Source organism: Eubalaena glacialis, chromosome 13 (genome assembly GCF_028564815.1).
Source record: "Eubalaena glacialis isolate mEubGla1 chromosome 13, mEubGla1.1.hap2.+ XY, whole genome shotgun sequence".
In the NCBI taxonomy this organism is placed as follows: domain Eukaryota; kingdom Metazoa; phylum Chordata; class Mammalia; order Artiodactyla; family Balaenidae; genus Eubalaena; species Eubalaena glacialis.
In genome coordinates this window covers 94,715,440-94,732,817 of record NC_083728.1, presented here as the reverse complement: position 1 = coordinate 94,732,817, position 17,378 = coordinate 94,715,440, and the positions used below count along the sequence as shown (strand labels likewise).

The following is a 17,378-nucleotide window of genomic DNA, read 5'->3' as shown; positions in this document are numbered from 1 at the left end:
ACCAGGTTCCCTCTGGCAAAGCTGATGTGGGCAGAGGCAGATGCATGCCATGGAGAGAGGCAGCCTTTGGAGCCCAGAAAGGCTTTCCATCCGCAGACCTCGGGGTCTGGCCCGGCCCGGCCCCACTCTGTCTCCTGAGAGATCCCGGGACTCAGGACCACCCGCTTTCCAAAGGTGGCCTGGCCTCCTGACCCGCACAGCTCTTCCACACACATGCGGGGAGCCGCATGGCCTTCGGACACGAGACCAGGCCGCTGGGCCCGACGTGGCCAGGGAGAGGCCTCCAGATGTCGCCGAGTGTCTGACAAGGACCCCGGAACTCCAGCGCGGCTGCAGGGTCCTGTGTGAGGGCAGCTCAGCACCCAGGGACCCAGCCCGAATCCGGGCCCCGATTCTTCTGAGCGTGTTCGGTGTGTAAGTCATGTCACCCCCGGGCCTCAGTTTCCCGGGAGGATAACATCTGCTGTAGCTCCCTATTCCCACGGAGCAAGTGACCCCAAGACTGAGAGAGTGAAAGCACGGCCTAGGGAGAGGAGCTGGCCCTCCCGTAGGTCTGGGTCTCAGAGCAGCTCGGCTGGTGGCTCTGTCTGTCAGCCTGACGGGAAGGGGGGGCTCCTCCGTGGCTGTGGGCTGGAGGCCTCAGTTCTGCTTCCTCCAGAGCGAGCGGCCAGGGCCGGTGGAGCCGCGGCGTCCCGACGGCCTATCCTGGGAAGTCGCCGCCGTCGTTTCCACAACATCCACTGGTGACTCCGACCAGCCCTACTCCACCTGGAATTGGGGATCACCAGGGCCCTCCTTGACTCAGAGGTGCCCACTGGCATCGGCACGTGGGGGAACCTCAGCACCGGGCACCCCCTTGGCCTCTCAGGAGCAGTTCAGGGGCCTACAAACCACACGGCCTGAGAAGTGGGCGCCCTGCGTCTTCCAGACCCAAGGGAAGCAGTGACCAGGGGCCTGGCCGAGGCAGCCAGGATCACTCTTCTGAAGGTTCCCCCCAAGACCCCCGCCCTCTCAGCTCTGATTCCCTGGTCACCCGTTGCCACCTCTGGGTTTGAGGCGGGAGCAGCCCACACACCTGTCCTACCTGCCGCCCGGCCCGTGGGTAGAGGGCTAACCCACCTGCAGGAGGAGACGGGGTGTCAGCACCGACACCAAAGGGTGTGGCAGAAATGAGCTGGGTCACGGGAGGCACTAAAATAGCCAGTGCTCGTCAAGCTCCGGACAGCAACGCCCAGCCCCGAGGAAACCACGGAGGCCAGTGGGCGAGAGTGGACACCCCAGGCAGGCCCTCCCTTAGGCACTCAGCCGGTGTGAGGACCAGCCTGGACACGGTCTCGAGTTCCCGGCCAGCCCAGGTCTGTCGGGAGGAGAAGAAGCCAGGCTGCCCAGTGGCTCCTCTTGATCCTGGGAGCCAAGGATGAATCCAAGAAGGCTTCAAGGAGGAGGTGGCATTCGAGCAGAGCCTTGAAGGATGGCAGCCAGTAGCAGGGCTCCCCAGGCCAGGAATTTTCCTTCCAGCCTGGCCCCACCCATCTTATCTCCCTCTCAGGGGAGCTGGATCGCAGGGACCTTCCTGTGAAGGGCAGCTCCGCCAGCCCCCCTCCCTGCCCTGCACTGCAGAGCTGTGTGTCACCCGTCTGGAATGTACTTTCAATTCCTCTGCCTCCCCCTCCCCCTCTGCTGCCTCCCCCTCTCCTTTGGCTTCCTCTCCTCACCCTGCCTCCCCCCTCCGCTCCCCGTCCCCCCTCGCTGCCTTCTCCGGTCCCCCCTTTCCCTCGCCCCCCAACACCATCGCCCCCCATCACCTCCTGACCCAGCGGTGCCAGAGCAGCCACCTGGCTCCAGAGACTGGGTCTGGGAATCCGCAGACTCCCCGCCACCCAGGAGTCGGGGGCGGGGAGGGAGGGGGCACCTTCTCAGCCAGGGGAGGGGTTTCCCCAAGGACCTCCCTCCAGGCCTGAAGGGAAGCGGCACCTCTCAGCATCCCCTCTTAGCCAGGGCCCAGCACAGGGCCCACTCGCTCAGGTCCGACAGTGACGGGGTCAGCATCAACCAGGCAGAGGACCCCACCTCCCCTGCACCTCCGGTCCTCTCTCTTCGCAGGTGTTCCGGCTTCAGGAAGCAACTGAGCAAGGGCTTTCCTGGTGGCCTCCCTGGAGGAGGGGCGACTCTGCCTGTGGTGGGGATTCCCTGCGGCCGCATTCTGTGGTCCTCCTCACCCCTCACCTGGGCGGCCCCTCCGGCCTCCAGCTCCGGCCGCTTCCATGGTCTCCCTCCGCTGTCTGTGGCCCCAACAGGGGGCTGGGTGGGGTGTGGCCCACAGGTGCTGGGAGCAGGACAGAGTCCACGTGCGCCAGCCTCCTCCCTCCCGTGCAGCCCTGCCCTTCCGCCATCCCCAGGACCCCTCCTTCCCCACGCCCCTCCCCTGCTGCTCCCAGAGTGGGTTCTGTGTCTTTGGTTCTGAGGAGCCGTCCCGGGGTGGCCAGAGCCCAGCCAGAGAACGTTGTGCCCGTCAGAACTCTGGGCAGGGCCCCCGGAGGGCAGGGTCCATCTGCCGATCGGCCGCTGGGACCCCGGCCCGACAGCGAGCGTTTGTGGAGTTGTGGGAACGACCTGTGTGTATTTTCAGTGGAACGTGCCAGGCCCCCCTCGGCCCCACGCGCTCCCAGATTCTCAGGCTGGACGAGGGAGTGGACGGGTCCGTGGCCCCTGCTGTGCCCTGGAGGCCCAGACAAGGACGGGCCTGGTTCACCCAGGCCTCCCAGCGCAGCACCAGGCCGGCAGGGAGGAGGGCCCAGAGGCCCAGGAGGTCACCGCCCGCCACCCTGCCCCTCCCGGCCTCCCTGCTCGGCTCGGCATGTACCCCACATGGTGGTGAGGGGACGCCTGAGGAGGGGCCTGGCTGGCTCTCCTGGGTGGGGGCCAGACCAGAACAGGAGGGTTGGTGACCAGCGGCAGCGGAGATGGAGGGGCCGTGAGCCCGGCCCCCAGCCCAGCCTCCGGGCGGGGAAGACCGCTTCTGGGAGGCACGCCCCACAGCCCAGCCTGACCCCTCCAGGCCTTACCCGGCCCCCTAGCCGGTCCCCAGCCGGTCGACTCTCACTGCTGGGCGGCCATCCTTACTTCCCCTCTCTGAGCTCGTTTCCCCACCTGGGAACGGCCCCATGGGGCTGCTGGGGAGGTCCAGGGCGGCGGGCCTGAGGGGCTCAGCGGGGCCAGGCACAGCCCCGTGTTCCGCAAGCCAAGCTGCTGTGCTCAGGTGGCCGTTCTGTGTCGAGGTGTTGCCTGCTCGAGGCTGGATCCCCCTGAAAGCAAGGGCACTTCTAAGTTGTCACTGGGCCCCAGTGCCAGTGGGGCGAGAGCAGGACAGTGGGAATGGGGAGGGGTCCACCCCGGAAACCCCCTCAGCCCTGGCCAGGCCCTGGGGGCGCTCACTGAGGGCTGAGTGAGTGAATCAGTGAGTGAACCGAGCAGTGAAGGCACCAGCCTCCCCTCCTGGTGGCCTCCTGTGAGGCGGGTTCTGATGGGTCCGCTGGGCCCCTCAGCCCGCGTCCGAAGGCGCCCCTGCCAGGACACAGAAACAGACACAGACACCCAAGGGTCCCAGAAGGGCCTGGGGCCCCAGTGCTAGGGCACCCGCTCCCCATGGGCGGTGATCAGACCCTCCTGCTCCTCGCTGAAAGGAGGGGGCCCAGACACAGGGTCCCCCGCCCTCGCACCTGCCCCCCGGGTCGCAGGGACAGTGTGTGGTCCAGGCCACCCTTGGCCAGGACCAGAGCTGGTGACCCCATCCCCCTCCCGGCACCGAGGATGCTTTGGGGCTCTGGAGTTCACACCCTATGTCATGAGCACGACCATCTGGGTTCGGAGACCCTAACTGAGGGTCCCGCACAGGAGGGTGTCAACGCCACGGGAGGGGCATTCCATTCCAGAAGGTTCTGGGCCTCCCAGAGCTCTGTCCTGGAGTCTGAAGCCCTGAAGCTCCCTCCTGCCCCCCAGGCGGCTGGGCATCAGGGCCACAGAAGCTCGAAACCTGCCCCCTACTCACGCCGGTGGTCCTGGACTCACACCCACCTCGAAGGCCCGAGACTCCCCCTTTGGTTCTTCTCACGCCACAGCATTCTCTGGCTGGGTGGCTGGGTGCCAGGCCCCGGGCAGGCGGGGGGCAGCGAGGGGTGGGAGCGCGAGCAGGAGAAACGAGCTCTGCGGAGGAGCTGGGGGTCCAGGACGAGGGCGGATGCAATGGGGTGGGTGGGGCAGGGTGGGTCTGCAGGCGCCCTGGGGCGCATCTGGGGCTGGGCTCTGTGGAGGGAGGGGGGAGCCAGGAGCCAGCAGGAGGCCGGCGGCAAGAGGACCACAGGGCATGGACTTTGGGGGGTGGCCGCGGAGCTGGAGACAAGTGAGGCAGAGGCAGCCAGCCCAGGACCAGGACGAGCGGGAAGTGGCGGGCCCAGATGGCGTGACCTCTCCAGCTCAGAGGGGGGTGGCCAGGCTCTGGCCACTGCCCCCCTGCCCCGGCCACTGCCCCCCTGCCCCACCTCCCAACCAACCCTCAGGCCAAAGCCTCATGGCTCCGGAGCATCCAAAACCCAGGCCCCAGGGTGTGGCCACGGCCTTGGGCAACATCCGGCCACCCCCACCCCTCCAGGAAGAAGAACAACGCTGGTGTGGGAACTCCACGGACACTGGCTAATTTGGAGCATTTACACTGGGATTATCTAAATTAGTGACGTTTTCCTGTCATGGTTTATTTAGTCTACAGAAAAAATGAAGCAGGAGTTCCTAGGATTTCCCGTGTATGCCCGCTCGCTAGGGGCTTTTCCTTCTGAAGCATGAAAAATCAGCTGAAGTGTGTTTGGAAACAATGATAATCCTACCAAAAGCAAAATAACGCGTTTTCTTCTGACTTGGGCAGCTTGGAGGGTTGCGTGGGGGTCTGGGGGGCGAGGGGGGGGGGTGGCCCGTGTGCTCCAACCTGGGCTCTGGCCTCTCTGCCCGGCTCCGCCTCTGGCTCTCAGTATTCCCGCCTGTCTAAGGTTCCTGGAACTCCCGAGTGAGCAATTCAGTTCATTCTGATCCTTGCAAGGGCTTTTGTTTGGGTTTAGAGGTAATCACACATTCATTCAACAGACGTTTGCGTGCCTAATGTGTGCGTGGGGCTGGGGGACAGTGTGGACCAGGACCACGGGGGAGACACACCTCCTGGAGGAGCTGGCCTGCCCCCACAGCGGGACCCTGGAACGGTAGGAGGGCTCTCCATCCCAAGGACGTAGAGACACAACAAGGTACAGCACCACGTGCTCGGCTGACCCTGACCAAAGCCCGTTCAGGTCAGGACCGAGTTGTGGCAACCAGGAGAGAGCAGAGAGTTCAAAACAAGACTGCAAATCCTCTGACGCTTCTCCCATCCAGAGGTGGGGTCCATGTCCCCTCCCTGAGTCCAGGGGGGCCGGTGGAGGTGACGCTGCGTAACTCAGGACACCATGTCCCAGGAGGCGGTGGCCGGCTCCTGCTTGGCTGGAGTTGCTGCTCCGGAGGCTTCGGGGCTGTGTGGGCGTCTGACCACTGAGGCCACCACGCCACGCGGAAGCCCAGCCACCTGCAAGTGCCTCGGGTTCCGCTCGAGGGCCCAGCGTGCATCCAGGGAATGGAGAGTGTCAGCCACCGAGTCGCCCCCATCACTGGGGTCTTCGCAGCCGGGGTCCTGGCTCCAGGGAGCCGGGAGGAGCCCAACTCACCGGCCCGGCCCCAAATCTCCACCTGCAGAGGCCTGAGTGGGTCTTATGCTCCAGGCTTCAGGGTGACATGGCACAGCGATTGCAAACAGGGCCAAGGGCAAGCAGCGTGTGCTGGGGACATGTTTGTCACCTCCACAAAACTGGGGTCCCCTCATCCTCGAAGCCCGGCCCCAGGAGCAGGAGGAAAGGTCAGGGGGGACACACCACCGGCTGGCATATCGGGGAGGGGGCACTGCAGCTGTCTTGAAGGACGGCCAGGGCGGGGGCGGAGGAGCCTGCCAGGCCCCAGGCAGCCTGAGAGGGGAAGCCAGCCGGAGCCAGAGGATGCGAATGCAAGGCATGAGGACCCACGCGTCCGGGTAAAGCCAGGGGCCTGGTTATCACCGTCAATGTGTGTGACATGGTTAGACAGTCTACGTAACAGCAGCTCCAAATCTGTGCGTGTTTTCTCGGCACCAGACCCCATGCTAAGTGCTTTACACATACGATCCCATCTCTCGGGCACAGCTAATCCCGGGAAACAAGTATTACTAGTCCCACTTTATAGACGAGATGGCTGAGGCCCAGGGAAGTGAAGGAACTTCCCTGATACCACAGAGCTCATATGAAATAGGACCAGCACACCGTATGCTGGCCCTGATGCGTCACGGCACAGGGGGTCAGGGATTGCCTGGCTGGTTGTCCAGTGCGTTCCTGAAATACACCAGCCTGATTTATTTTTCCAACCGCCAAAAAAAGGAATGTTTGACCAGTGAGGTTGGTGAGGGGGCTCACAGTCTAAACTGGAAGGGAGCTCTCCAGTGGAATGCCACAGGGCTCTGTCCTAGAGGCAGACCCGATATCCAGCTAGAGTGGGCCCCTGCTGGGAGCAGCAGAGACAAACCCAATGACCTTCTACATGGCTGAATAAAAGTCCCACATGTGGGCTTCAAAATCCACTGTAAACATGTTAGGTCTACCTTTGTTAAGCAATACCCATGAAAAGGTTCTGAGGGCCTTGGTGGCCCCCAAGCACACCATGGGTATTGGGTCTCCAGGCCCAGATTAAGAGACTAAGAAGGCCTTCCTGCTTGTGGAGCCCAAGTTAGAAGCAGACTAGATGACCCCTGGAAGAAGGGAGATGTTCAACCCAACGGGAGACGGGGCTGGAGCAGAGAAGTGAGTCACTGACTTCCTAAATTGGTCACAACCCAGGAGGCGAGAGAGGTCCAGAGGGGAGAGAGAGGTCAGCGCGGTTGGTGGCATCAGGACAGTCTTCCTGGCAGGATGTGGGACAAGCCACACTCGGATGGGAAAAGGCAGACTCTAGGGACCCATCTGGTCTGAGCCCCTGTGGCCCGCAGGACCCCCAAGTCACCCAGACTGGCTGGCTCTGGAACCGCCCAGCGCCCGCTGCTCTACCTGCTCCAGCCCCGGCCCTGCCTGAGCCCCACCTGAGTCCACTCAGTTCAGGGAGGGACTCTGGGACCACTACGTTCTTCCAGATATACTGTGGGCTGCATTCCTAGGCTACTTTAGAGAGGGATGGGTGGGGCCCAGAGATGTTGAGGGACTTGCCCGAGGCCACACAGCAAGTGGCAGAGCTCTGCGCAGGGACAGGGGCTGGGGTAGGGAAGGGAAGGGTGCCGCTCAGGTGTTAAGGGCTTGCTGATGCCTGGGTGTCCCCTCTGCCCCCGCCTGTCCTGTCCTGGGAACGCCGCCAGGTTAGGGAAGCTGCAGGATAACCCTGGCCACTCACTACACTGGACCTTCCACAGCATAAATCAGACTCGCCCCAGAGTCCCAAGCTCTCCAGTGGCTCCTCCCTGCCCTTCTAGTGGAATGCAGACCCCTCCCCACATCCCACCTGCCCACCTTCCCCATGCTCCAGCTCCCTTAGACACCCAGGCTCTTTCCCTTCTAATAGAAACACACAGAGGGATCAGGGTACCCTGTACCCAGTCTCCTCCAATGGTGACATCTTGCAAAACTCCAGTGCAAACCTCGACCAGGATCTGGACGTGGGTCCAGTGGAGATGCAGGACGTCCCATCAAGGCGAGGACCCTTGTGTCCCTCCCACCTCAACCTGAGCTCCATTCCTGTGATTTTGTCACTTCAAGGCTGTCATGTACATGGCATCATACAGCGGGTAACCCTTTGGGGTCGGCATTTCCTCTCAGCATAATTCCCCGGAGGCCTGCCCAGGCGGCTGCTGTACCAACAGTTGGTTCCTTTGTACACTAAGTCACCTCCGTGGTGTGAGGGCCTCAGCCTCAGGACGGCCTCACGGAGGACGTCTGGGTGTTTCCACTTCCGCGGACAAGGCCTCGTGAGGCTCCCTGTGCAGGTCTCTGTGTGAGTAGCTCTGCGATTATCTGGGGTAAGTGTCCAAGCTGCCCTGGCTGCGTCCTATGGTAGCTGTATGTTGGGTTTGGGTTTTTGTTTTTTGACAGAAGCCTCTGTTTGCCAGAGTGGCCGCACGGTTCTGTGTCCCCACCAGCCACGTGTGAGCGACCCCCTCCCCCTGCTTCCTCGCCAGCCCCGGGTGTGGTCGCCGTTTCTCGTCTCAGCCTTTCCTACGGGTGCGGAGCACCTCGTCCCCAGTGCTGCCGAGAGACCATCTTTCCCGTGCGTATCTGCCGTCTGCGCAAGCGTGAGTGTTCACTGCCGAGTTCCCAGAGCTGGTCACGCATCCCGGGTGGGAGGCCTCTGCGGGAGGTGCGGATCGACGATCATCTTTTCCCCTTTCGTCTTCCTCACGGGATCCTTCGCCGGCAACGTTTTTAATTTTCAGGAATTCCAATTCGTCCAGTTCTCCTTTCATGGCTTGTGCTTTGGGTGTCAAGTCTCAGAACAATTTGCCTGGCCCAAGAGCCCAAGGATTTTTCTCCTGTTTGTTCTTCGAAACGTTTTATGATTTTATGTTTATGTGTAAGTCTGTGAGCCATTTTGAATTCATTTTTGTAGAAGGTATGGGACTTTCATCAAAGTTTCTTATTTTTTGGCCTGTGGAAGCCAGAGCCTGAATTTCCCCAAATTTCCCTCCAGTAACCCCTAGTTTATTCACTTTTCTTTATTATTCAAATATTTCTTGGTGCTGACTGAGCATCTGGCCCCACAAGGTCCTGGGGCCCACAGGTCGAGTGTGTAAGACCCACGCCTGCCCTCTGGGGCTCACCGTCAGGCCTCGACTGGCCACGCCCTGACCCTCCCAGAAGCTGCCTCGGGATCAGACGGGGGTGTCCACGTCAGGCCCCCCAGGGCAGCCGAGGGGAGCGAGCCACCCGGGGACTGTCTGCACGGACCCCGTCCCGCCGTCCCCTTCCACGCAGCGCCCCTGGCACCGCCCTGGGGGCCGCGATGGGGCAGGAACAATTGCCCGGCTTGTAGTCTCAGGCGGACACAAGCACGCTTTCACGAGCCCACAAGACCGGGTCTGTGCCGCCTGGCGCCAAAGGGAGCAGGCCCAGTGCCCAGCGGGGGAAGATGCTGCTCCGGCCACGCCCCCAGCGGGCAGCGGGCAGAGGCCTCCCGCAGCCTCCAGCCTGGGTCCCCGTGCCCCAGCCGAGCAGGCAGCCGGGGCCAGACCTGCCCTCCAAGGAGGGGCGCCTGCCACGCCCCACCGCATCCCAGCCCAGGAAGACCCTGGGCTTCTGGGAGGGGGGCCCCAAGTTCCAAGCAGCACAGGGTGGGGGGTCGAACCCGCACTCAAGGTTGGCAGAGCTCTGGTCCAATCCCAGCGGGGCCGCCGTATGAGTGTCCTGTGGCTGCTGTATAAAACGCCCCAAACTCAGCAGCTCAGAACAGCCCGACCTGCTACTTAGCCCTCCAGCCTGGAGGCCACAAGTCCAAAGGCTCCCGTGAGCTGCTTCCTGCCAGGGTTCGGGAGGGTCCGTCTCCTCCTCCAGCTCCGAGCCGGTAGCTTCTCTCCCTCCTCCCCACGCCCTCTCTCTGGCCCTGGCCCTCCCACCTCCCTCCTGTTAGGGCCCTCATGATGACATTGGGCCCCCCCGGCACGGGCAGCTTAGAACTGGTGGACACAAAAAAACGAATCTCACTTGTTTTACTTTTATTTTGTACACGTGGCTCCTGTTGTATTATATTTATATTTATATCGTGCAGTGCTTTGCAGCGTGCAGATTCGTTTTGATTATTCAAATAGATATTTTATAAAGAAAACTGAAGGACGTGTGCATTGACCTCCTGACTCTACTGCTGCAAAGAAACCTGTGGCCTCGGCCAGCCCTGCGTCCTGGGCCACACGGCCTAAGCCCTCGGGAGGCGCGGGCGTCTTAAGGTGGCTGCTGTCTGTTTTCGGGAAGCACGTGGGGACAGCGGGACCCCAGAGCAGGACAGCCAGCCCAGCCCGGGGGCGCCGGGAGCGCTTCTGGGAGAGTGTGGAGCAGGACCCAGTCCCAGCTCTTGGCATGCGGGGCCATCTCTGCACCGTGCAGTGCGCCACCTGCCCCAAGAGTGATGGACACGACAGCCCCCCCAGGGCTCACGGAGCTGCAGCTGCCACCCCAGCTCCACGGACCACCCCTCACAGCCCACGAGACAAGGCCCAGGGCTGGTGCCCGCAGGGCTCGCACCCGTCGTGGACCCAGGAGCTGCTGCCCAGCCCAGCGGCAGCGACTTTCTGTGGGTCAAGCCCCTCTCCGGGTCGGTCTTTATTCTGGAACCCCCGTTCGGCTTTCCCAGGGAGCCTGCTCTGTCCAGCCATTGCGGGGAGCCGCGTGGTAGGCTGCCCCCCCGCAACTCCCATGGGCCCTTCCCAGCCTCCACGGAAAGGCCAGAGCCTGGACACTGGCCTGAAAGCTCTCTGGGCAACAGGGCGGCTGACGCGCGCCCCTGCTTGGTTCTGGGGTTGATGGCGGCCTCGAGGCGGCCTTCTTAGGAGCGGCCGGGAGAGGCTCAGCCCAGAACCCGCTGCTCCCCAAAGTCCGGACACGAGGGTCGGACGGCACGTGCTCCCCAGCATCACCCCCTTCCCAAGGCACTGCTTAGAAACTCGGCCCCCCAAGGCCATCAGACCGTGGTCACCTGGGGTGGGCCCGGGGCCTGCTTCCTGCCATACAGCGCTCAGCCCTGCTGCCACCCCCCGGCCCCCGCCCCCGGGAACCGTAGCCAGCCCGTCACATCATGACCATGATAGAGGGCTTAAAACCCAAGGGTCCATCACCATCGACGGGTGAATGGAGAAAGAAAATGTGGTCCATCCACACAACGGGATATGATTCAGCCTTAATGAGGAAGGAAACGCTGACACAGGCTAATGAAACTTGAGGACGTAACAGTGAAATGAGCCAGACGCAGAAGGACAGACACTGTGTGATTCCACTTCTACGAGGTCCCTGGGGGAGTCAGGGTCACAGAGACAGAAAGGAGGAGGGTGGGGGCCAGGGCCTGGGGGAGGGGGAGGGGGTTAGTGTTTAATGGGGGCAGAGTCTCAGTTTGGGAAGACGAGAAAGTTCTGGAGACGGACGGTGGGGTGGCCGCACAACAGTGTGAATGTATTTGATGCCCCTGAACTGGACACTTAAAAACGGTTAAGATGGTAAGTTTTATGTTATGACTATTTTATCACAATAGAAACAAAACAAAAGGAATAAAATCTTCTATTAAAGACTGCAGACCAAAACACAGAGTCAGGAAGATGTACTTCATTGCACATTTAATAGCATATGCAGCATTCAGAACATCGCGATAAATAGGGCAGGGCTTACACACCACAGAAACACCCACAGGCAAAGGCAGGGGTCACCCCGGACAAGGCAGCCTCCCCAGGCTGCACGGGCAGGAGCAAATTGGGGTAACTGCACTATTTCATTTGTCCTTCAGGTCACCAGGAGTCCCATGAGGCACGGGCCCCAGGCCCCTCCAGCTCACGTGAGAGTTGGCCTGACGACACTTCCGAGGGGGAATCGATTGATTGATGACTTAGGTGTGTGGGCCCAGGGCTGGCGTGACTCACATTTTTCCTACATGGGGAGAGGCGAGGCTCGGATAACGGGCTTTCCCACCAGGGCGAGACTCCTGGTTAACGGGAGGCGTGTCTGCTGGAGAATCACTCACAGGGGACTCTCTGCTCCTGACAACTTCATCCAGAATGTGTTTTAGAAAATCCCTCCACTTCCTCCCAAGTCTCCAAGAGGCTGCTTTGCGAAGATGTGGAAGGCAGTGGGGCCCTCCCCCGGCCCCGGGAGCAGCTCACCGCACCTCGGAAAGCCCCCGACTCACACGGCACGTCCTTCCTCTCCCGGGCGTCTCAGCCCAGTGAGGGTGACCCCTGCCCCTGACGGCCAGGCAAACTGGTCGGTGCGCCCAGCTTTCCAGGAAAGGGGAGGGTCACGCCCACTCCCCTAAACATGCCGTGGGCTCCTGGGGGCCACCCCCCCTCTGAGGCCGGAACTAGCTTAAGCCGCCAGAGCCCCCCCACCCCTGGCATCTTGGGAGGACCCTCCGTGGGGCGGTGGGGGCGAGCATCTGGGGGAGAGGCTGGACCCTCTCTCTCTTCAGCCTCAGCTTCTCGCTCCAAGCCCAAGAGTGCCTGTGGGGACCCCCTGGGATGTCATCACCCCACACCCTGGCCACAGACCGGGTGGCCTCGCATCACGGGGGTCGGCCACCGGCAGCTGCCCAGCCTGATCGGAGAGAAGAGCCTCCCAGAGCTGGGCCCTGACCCCAGAAGACGTGGGGAGGAAGGCGGGGCCCTGAAGAGGAGCCAGCGGGGGACGGGGAGGGGAGACAGGGAGGGGGCCGCCACCTCTGGAGGTGACCCCTTTGCTCCCAGGTGGGCCCAAGGGAGGGGCGGTGCCCGGCTGCCAGCCTCAGCTGGACGCGCACGCAGACAGCAGCAGGCGTGGCGGTTCAGACGGTGAGGGAGATGAAGCTGTTGTAGCGCTGGATGCTCCTCTTGAGGATCTCGGAGCAGGGGCCCAGCACGCGCTCGAAGCGGGGCCGGTCCAGCTTCACGCACGTCAGGGGCCCCCGGGCCACCACGGTGGCCGCCCGGGGCCGGTTCAGCAGCAGCGCGATCTCCCCTGGGGGCGAGAGAGGGCGTCAGGGCTGCGGGTTTAGGGGAAAAGCGAAACCTCAGGACACGAGGCCGCACCTGAGCAAACATCTGGAGCGAGCGTGTCCCACAAAGCGCTGGGACACACTTGCACCAACGCCTGGAACTCAGACCGTGCCGGGCCTGGTCCTGACCCGCGTCCTGCCCTCCCGGGGCAGCCGGCACCCAGGACGAGCCGTCAGGGCGCCCAGGCCTCGGCCAGGTCCTCCCGCACCCCTGCGGACCTCATCTCAGGCCCTCCTGGGGCCCCGCGAAAGGGCCGCCACCCCAGGAGGGAGTGGACCCCACGACTCACCGAAGTAGTCGGAGGGCCCGAGGCGCCCCACCTCCACATACTCTTCACTGGGGGACCGGCGCTGGAGGACGGAGGCTGTGCCCTGCGAACGCCAAGGGGACCCGTGAGCATCAGCCGGCTGGGTCGGGGTGGGCAAAGGCGAGGGTGCCCAAGGCCACCGCCGAGGGGTCACCCTCGAGGGGTCACCCTCGAGGGGCCCCGCCCGCATCCCCCTCCCACTGGCTCCACGCCCCCCATCTAAAAGTGAGGCGTGGGGTCTGGGAGCTGCGGCCGTGCTCTGGCCGAGGGCACCTCCCGGGCATCACCATCCTCGCCGGCCCGGCTCCTGCCCCAAGCTGTCTGCCCGCGGGCGGGGCGCGGGCAGAATCTGGAGGGGCCTCAGAGGGCAGCGCTGCTCCGAGCTGACCTTGGCTTAAGTTTCAAGGACAGGAGGCGCGTGGCCTCGCGGTCACACCGCCCCGCTAAGCGATGCGGCCCCCTGGCCTCCAGGCGGGGTGTCCGCGACACTGGGGCTCAATGATTAACACCAGCCTAGGCAGCTGGGCGAGGCCGCGTTCCACACCAGAGACTCGGCCTTCGGGGGCCGCAGCCTCGGCAGCAACGAGCCGGCACCAGTGGCTTCCGCGTGCAGAGCCCCCTGGCCTGCCGTCTGGGGGGACCCGGGGGCCGGAGCCTCGTCGGAACCCGGAATCTTCCCCGCACGCCTGAGTAGCAGCAAGGCCTTATGAGTCACCCCGCCAGCCCCACTGGCCTCACCGGCCGCTGCCGATGCCCTGGGCGCACAGAGGAGTGTGGTCTGTCTCGAGGTGGGCCCGGCTCACCCTGGCTCACCCAGACCCAGCCTCGCAAGCGCTAGCCTGGCCGCGCCCAGGTTAACGGGTAACCCACTCCGCCTGGGCCGCAAGAGACTCGGTCAGAAGACCCTGCCAGTGCCTGCCGCGACTGGGACCTCCGGACCCCCTGGGCGGACCCACGCCGGCCCCCACTCCAGCCACAGGGCCGCTCGGCTCCCAGGCGTCTGGGGTGCTTATGAAGCTGGCTGACAGATGGAGCAGGGCCCAGAAACAGCAGACCATCTCCACCCGACCCGGGCATTCCGGGAGCGCTCCCTGGGCCATGCGCCCACAGACCCCGGCCGAGGGACGGGGCCTGCAGGACACATGGTCCCGTGCTGACCCCACAGAGAGGAGTGGAGTCCTGCTCCCACCTGCCGCTGGAGTGGAGGGCAGTCAGGTCCAGGGATGACGGCACTGTGGCGCTTTTCTTGAGACAACGTTGCATTAACCTAACTATCGTTTACATGCATGCCTCTTCACTTATATAACTTACATGCCTTTCATTCCCATTTTAGACAATTTTCCATTTTACAATTGGATCATTTTCCTCTTCAGGACCCCAGGGACGGAACTGAAGTTCCAGTTTATAGACTTACTCAGTGAAACTCCAGGCTTAAAGCATCTGATGAGATGCTTCAAGCTCCAAACAACAGAAAACCCAATTCAAGGTGTCTAAAGGCTACTAAGGGTAACTGCTCTCCCGCAGAACCAGAAGACTGCGAGAGGGCTTTCAGGGCTGGCTAATTCAGCGGCCCACAGACATGTCTGGACCCAGGCTTGTCCTTGCCTCCTGCTCTGGTGGCCTCAGTCGAGTCCTTGTGCTGGCACCGTGGCTGCCACAGTTCCGGGAGTCACCCAATGCCTCCCCCATGCCATCAGCAGGAAAACCTTCTGGAAGCTCCCGGCAACCTCCCCTCACACCTCACTGGCCAGAGCAGGTCACATGCAACCAATGTGATTGGCTCCCACTCCTCAGGCTCTGCCCTGCCCGCTTGGGACAGGGGTGAGGATTAGGGCTCAGTGGGCGCAGAAGAGCAGGGATGGGCTCGGGTGGGCCACCGTTCTGTTTCTCACTTGTCCCCCGCCCCATGCAGACACCTCCCTGCCCTCTGTCTTCTCTGGAACCAACCGTATCCCCCATGGTCACTGGCAGCATTTCTCTCCTGGTCACATGTGGACCGGCCCATCTTACGATCGAAGGCAGGTTGACGAGATGAAATCTGTTTCCACTGGGATGCACGGAGCTTTTCCACTCGGGACCTTGACACAGAGGATGTACGCGCACCCATAAGACTGATGTAATAACAGACCCTCCAGGCTGGATGGCATGAAGATGAAAGGTCCTCAGGGGGAGCCCCGAATAAGCAGAACCAACAGGGAACAGGCCGGCCACTCCGCCCGGTCCTCCCACGTCCCAGGGCTGCAGGAGCATGTGGCCACGGGACCATGTTGTCCCCAAGGGGGTGTGCACTGCACCACGCTCTCTTCCCGCTGCTGGCAGCCCAGCCTCCACTGGGGGACGTCTGCCACGGGCGCCAAGGGGCAGTGGGGCCACGAGAGGAAGGGCCACGAGGGACAGAGCCACGCCCCCCAGGGGTGCCCGTGATGACCGTGGGGCACCACTTCACAAGACAGACACTTCCTTATTCTCCACCGCAGTGGTTCGGGGGCTCTTTGTTGCAGCAGCTGAGGCTGCCAGGCCGCCACCCCCAAGCCCTGACGCAACAGCAGGACATTCCTGTCCTGGGAAGGCACAGCCACCAAGCCCGAGGGCGGGGAGCGAGGGAAACGGTCAGACGGACTCGATGGGGTGGGACCCCCAACCAGCAGGGCCCGGCGTTCCCACGACACGGGCCACAGGCGTGACCAGCACACGCCCGGGTCTTCCCATCCTAGCGAAACCACCGCAGCCCTGGAATAGCCGTGCTGTCCAAGCTCGTTTCCCAGACGGCCGTGAAGGCAGCTTAGACATCCTCAGGGAACTGAGAGCCGGAATTCTGGGGGCTGGAAAAACACACTTGCCAAAACTCTGGATCATATTCCCCAAATTTCTCATCGATTCTAACCCAACTCTAAAAATAAATCAGGTCACATAGGAATCGGCCGGGGAGGATGCACGAGAAAAATGTCACTGCTGGAGTCTGGGGGAGAAGGGGTTACGAAAGACCTGTTTTCCTTTCAACGCTTTTCATTTTGTAAATTTTTCTACAGAGTCGAAACCCAAATCAACACTTTGGTTTCGACAACGGGCACGCGTGACCTTTATAAGACAGAAACCAGCCAAGGTCGAGGAGAACGCACTCCCTGAAGCAGGGCCTTGGGCTTCCCACTCCCTGAAGCAGCCCCTCCAGCCTGGCCTAGAGCCCCCCTGACCAGGTCAGGCGATGACACAGCCAGGAGGCGCGGTCCCGCCTGTGCGGGCCTCGCCCTCCCCAGGGACACGGCCCGCCTCCCTCTCCTCCATCCTTCGGGCCGTCACCCACTCCTCCTGCTTGTGAGCCGGACTCCGCTCAAGGGTTGGGAAACCTGCACAGTGGAGAACGGCAGGCACGGGCGCCCCCCAGAATCCACACCCTGGGGGTCAGAGCAGACAGATCAGGGCTGTGGGCCGCTGGCCCCGCGCCCACGGTGCGGCCCGGGGTGGGGATGGGGGACGTCAGGGTCAGCGGCTCAGTAGGGACGGCGCCTGGTGAGAGAGGAGCCCCCGCCAGGGACTCACAGCTGCGCCGGGCAGAGACTGGAGCTCGTGCACGTCCAGCCCAACAGGGGAGGGGACACACAAGCGTGTCAGTGTGAAGGCCAGCCGTGCAGTGAGCAGTCACTCTCAGAGCCCACTGACACCAAGTTCAGGGAGAGGAAACACTATTTATTTTATTTGAATAAATATCTATCTTAAAAGAAACAGTACACAGCCATAATCGGGAACCAGCATCACTTCCCGTAAGTTAAAGGGCAACTGAAAAAAGAACACGAGGAGGCAGGTACAAAAAGGTGTGAAGACAGCAGCCTCCACCCGAGGTGCCCTTGACGCAGCCTGAGCCCCGCGCTCTGGGCGGCTCCCCGCGGTCCAAGCCCGGCTCCACGACGTGCTGGCTGCGGTCCGGGGAAGGCAAGGCACCGCCCAAGCCTCGGTTTCCTCATCTGCAGAACAGATACGACGCTGGCCACCGCAAACTAGGGGAACCGGGGTGCGCAGGCCTGCAGCAGCACGGCCGTCATGGGGCCAGAAGCCGCCCTTGGGCCACCCAGCTCCCGGCCAGTGGGTGGCAGTGGGTGAGGCAGTCGACACCCCCGCACGGGGATTCGTCCAGGACAGCGCATCTGCTGGACTTTCCACGGACAAATCAGGCGTCTTTATGGCAACGGTCTTTGCACGCTGCTTATCTCTCCTCCCCTGGTGCCAGGAATCCCGTCCGGGGTAAAGCAGGACCTCGGAATCCAGCAAATGAGTTCC

General features: G+C 62.7%; 1 protein-coding gene across 2 annotated transcripts in view; it reads right to left on the bottom strand.

Moving 5' to 3' along the window:
- Positions 1 to 11,381: 11,381 nt before the first annotated feature.
- Positions 11,382 to 17,378, bottom strand: part of PRKAR1B (protein kinase cAMP-dependent type I regulatory subunit beta) — an 85,358-nt gene continuing 79,361 nt past the window's right edge. For both annotated transcript variants that reach the window (XM_061210139.1, XM_061210140.1), the window contains exons 10-11: positions 13,089 to 13,170; positions 11,382 to 12,761 (exon numbers count right to left, since the gene is read on the bottom strand). In XM_061210139.1, the coding sequence (XP_061066122.1) occupies positions 12,589 to 12,761; positions 13,089 to 13,170 (255 nt within the window). In that variant the 3' untranslated portion in view covers positions 11,382 to 12,588. The remainder of the gene's footprint in view (positions 12,762 to 13,088; positions 13,171 to 17,378) is intronic.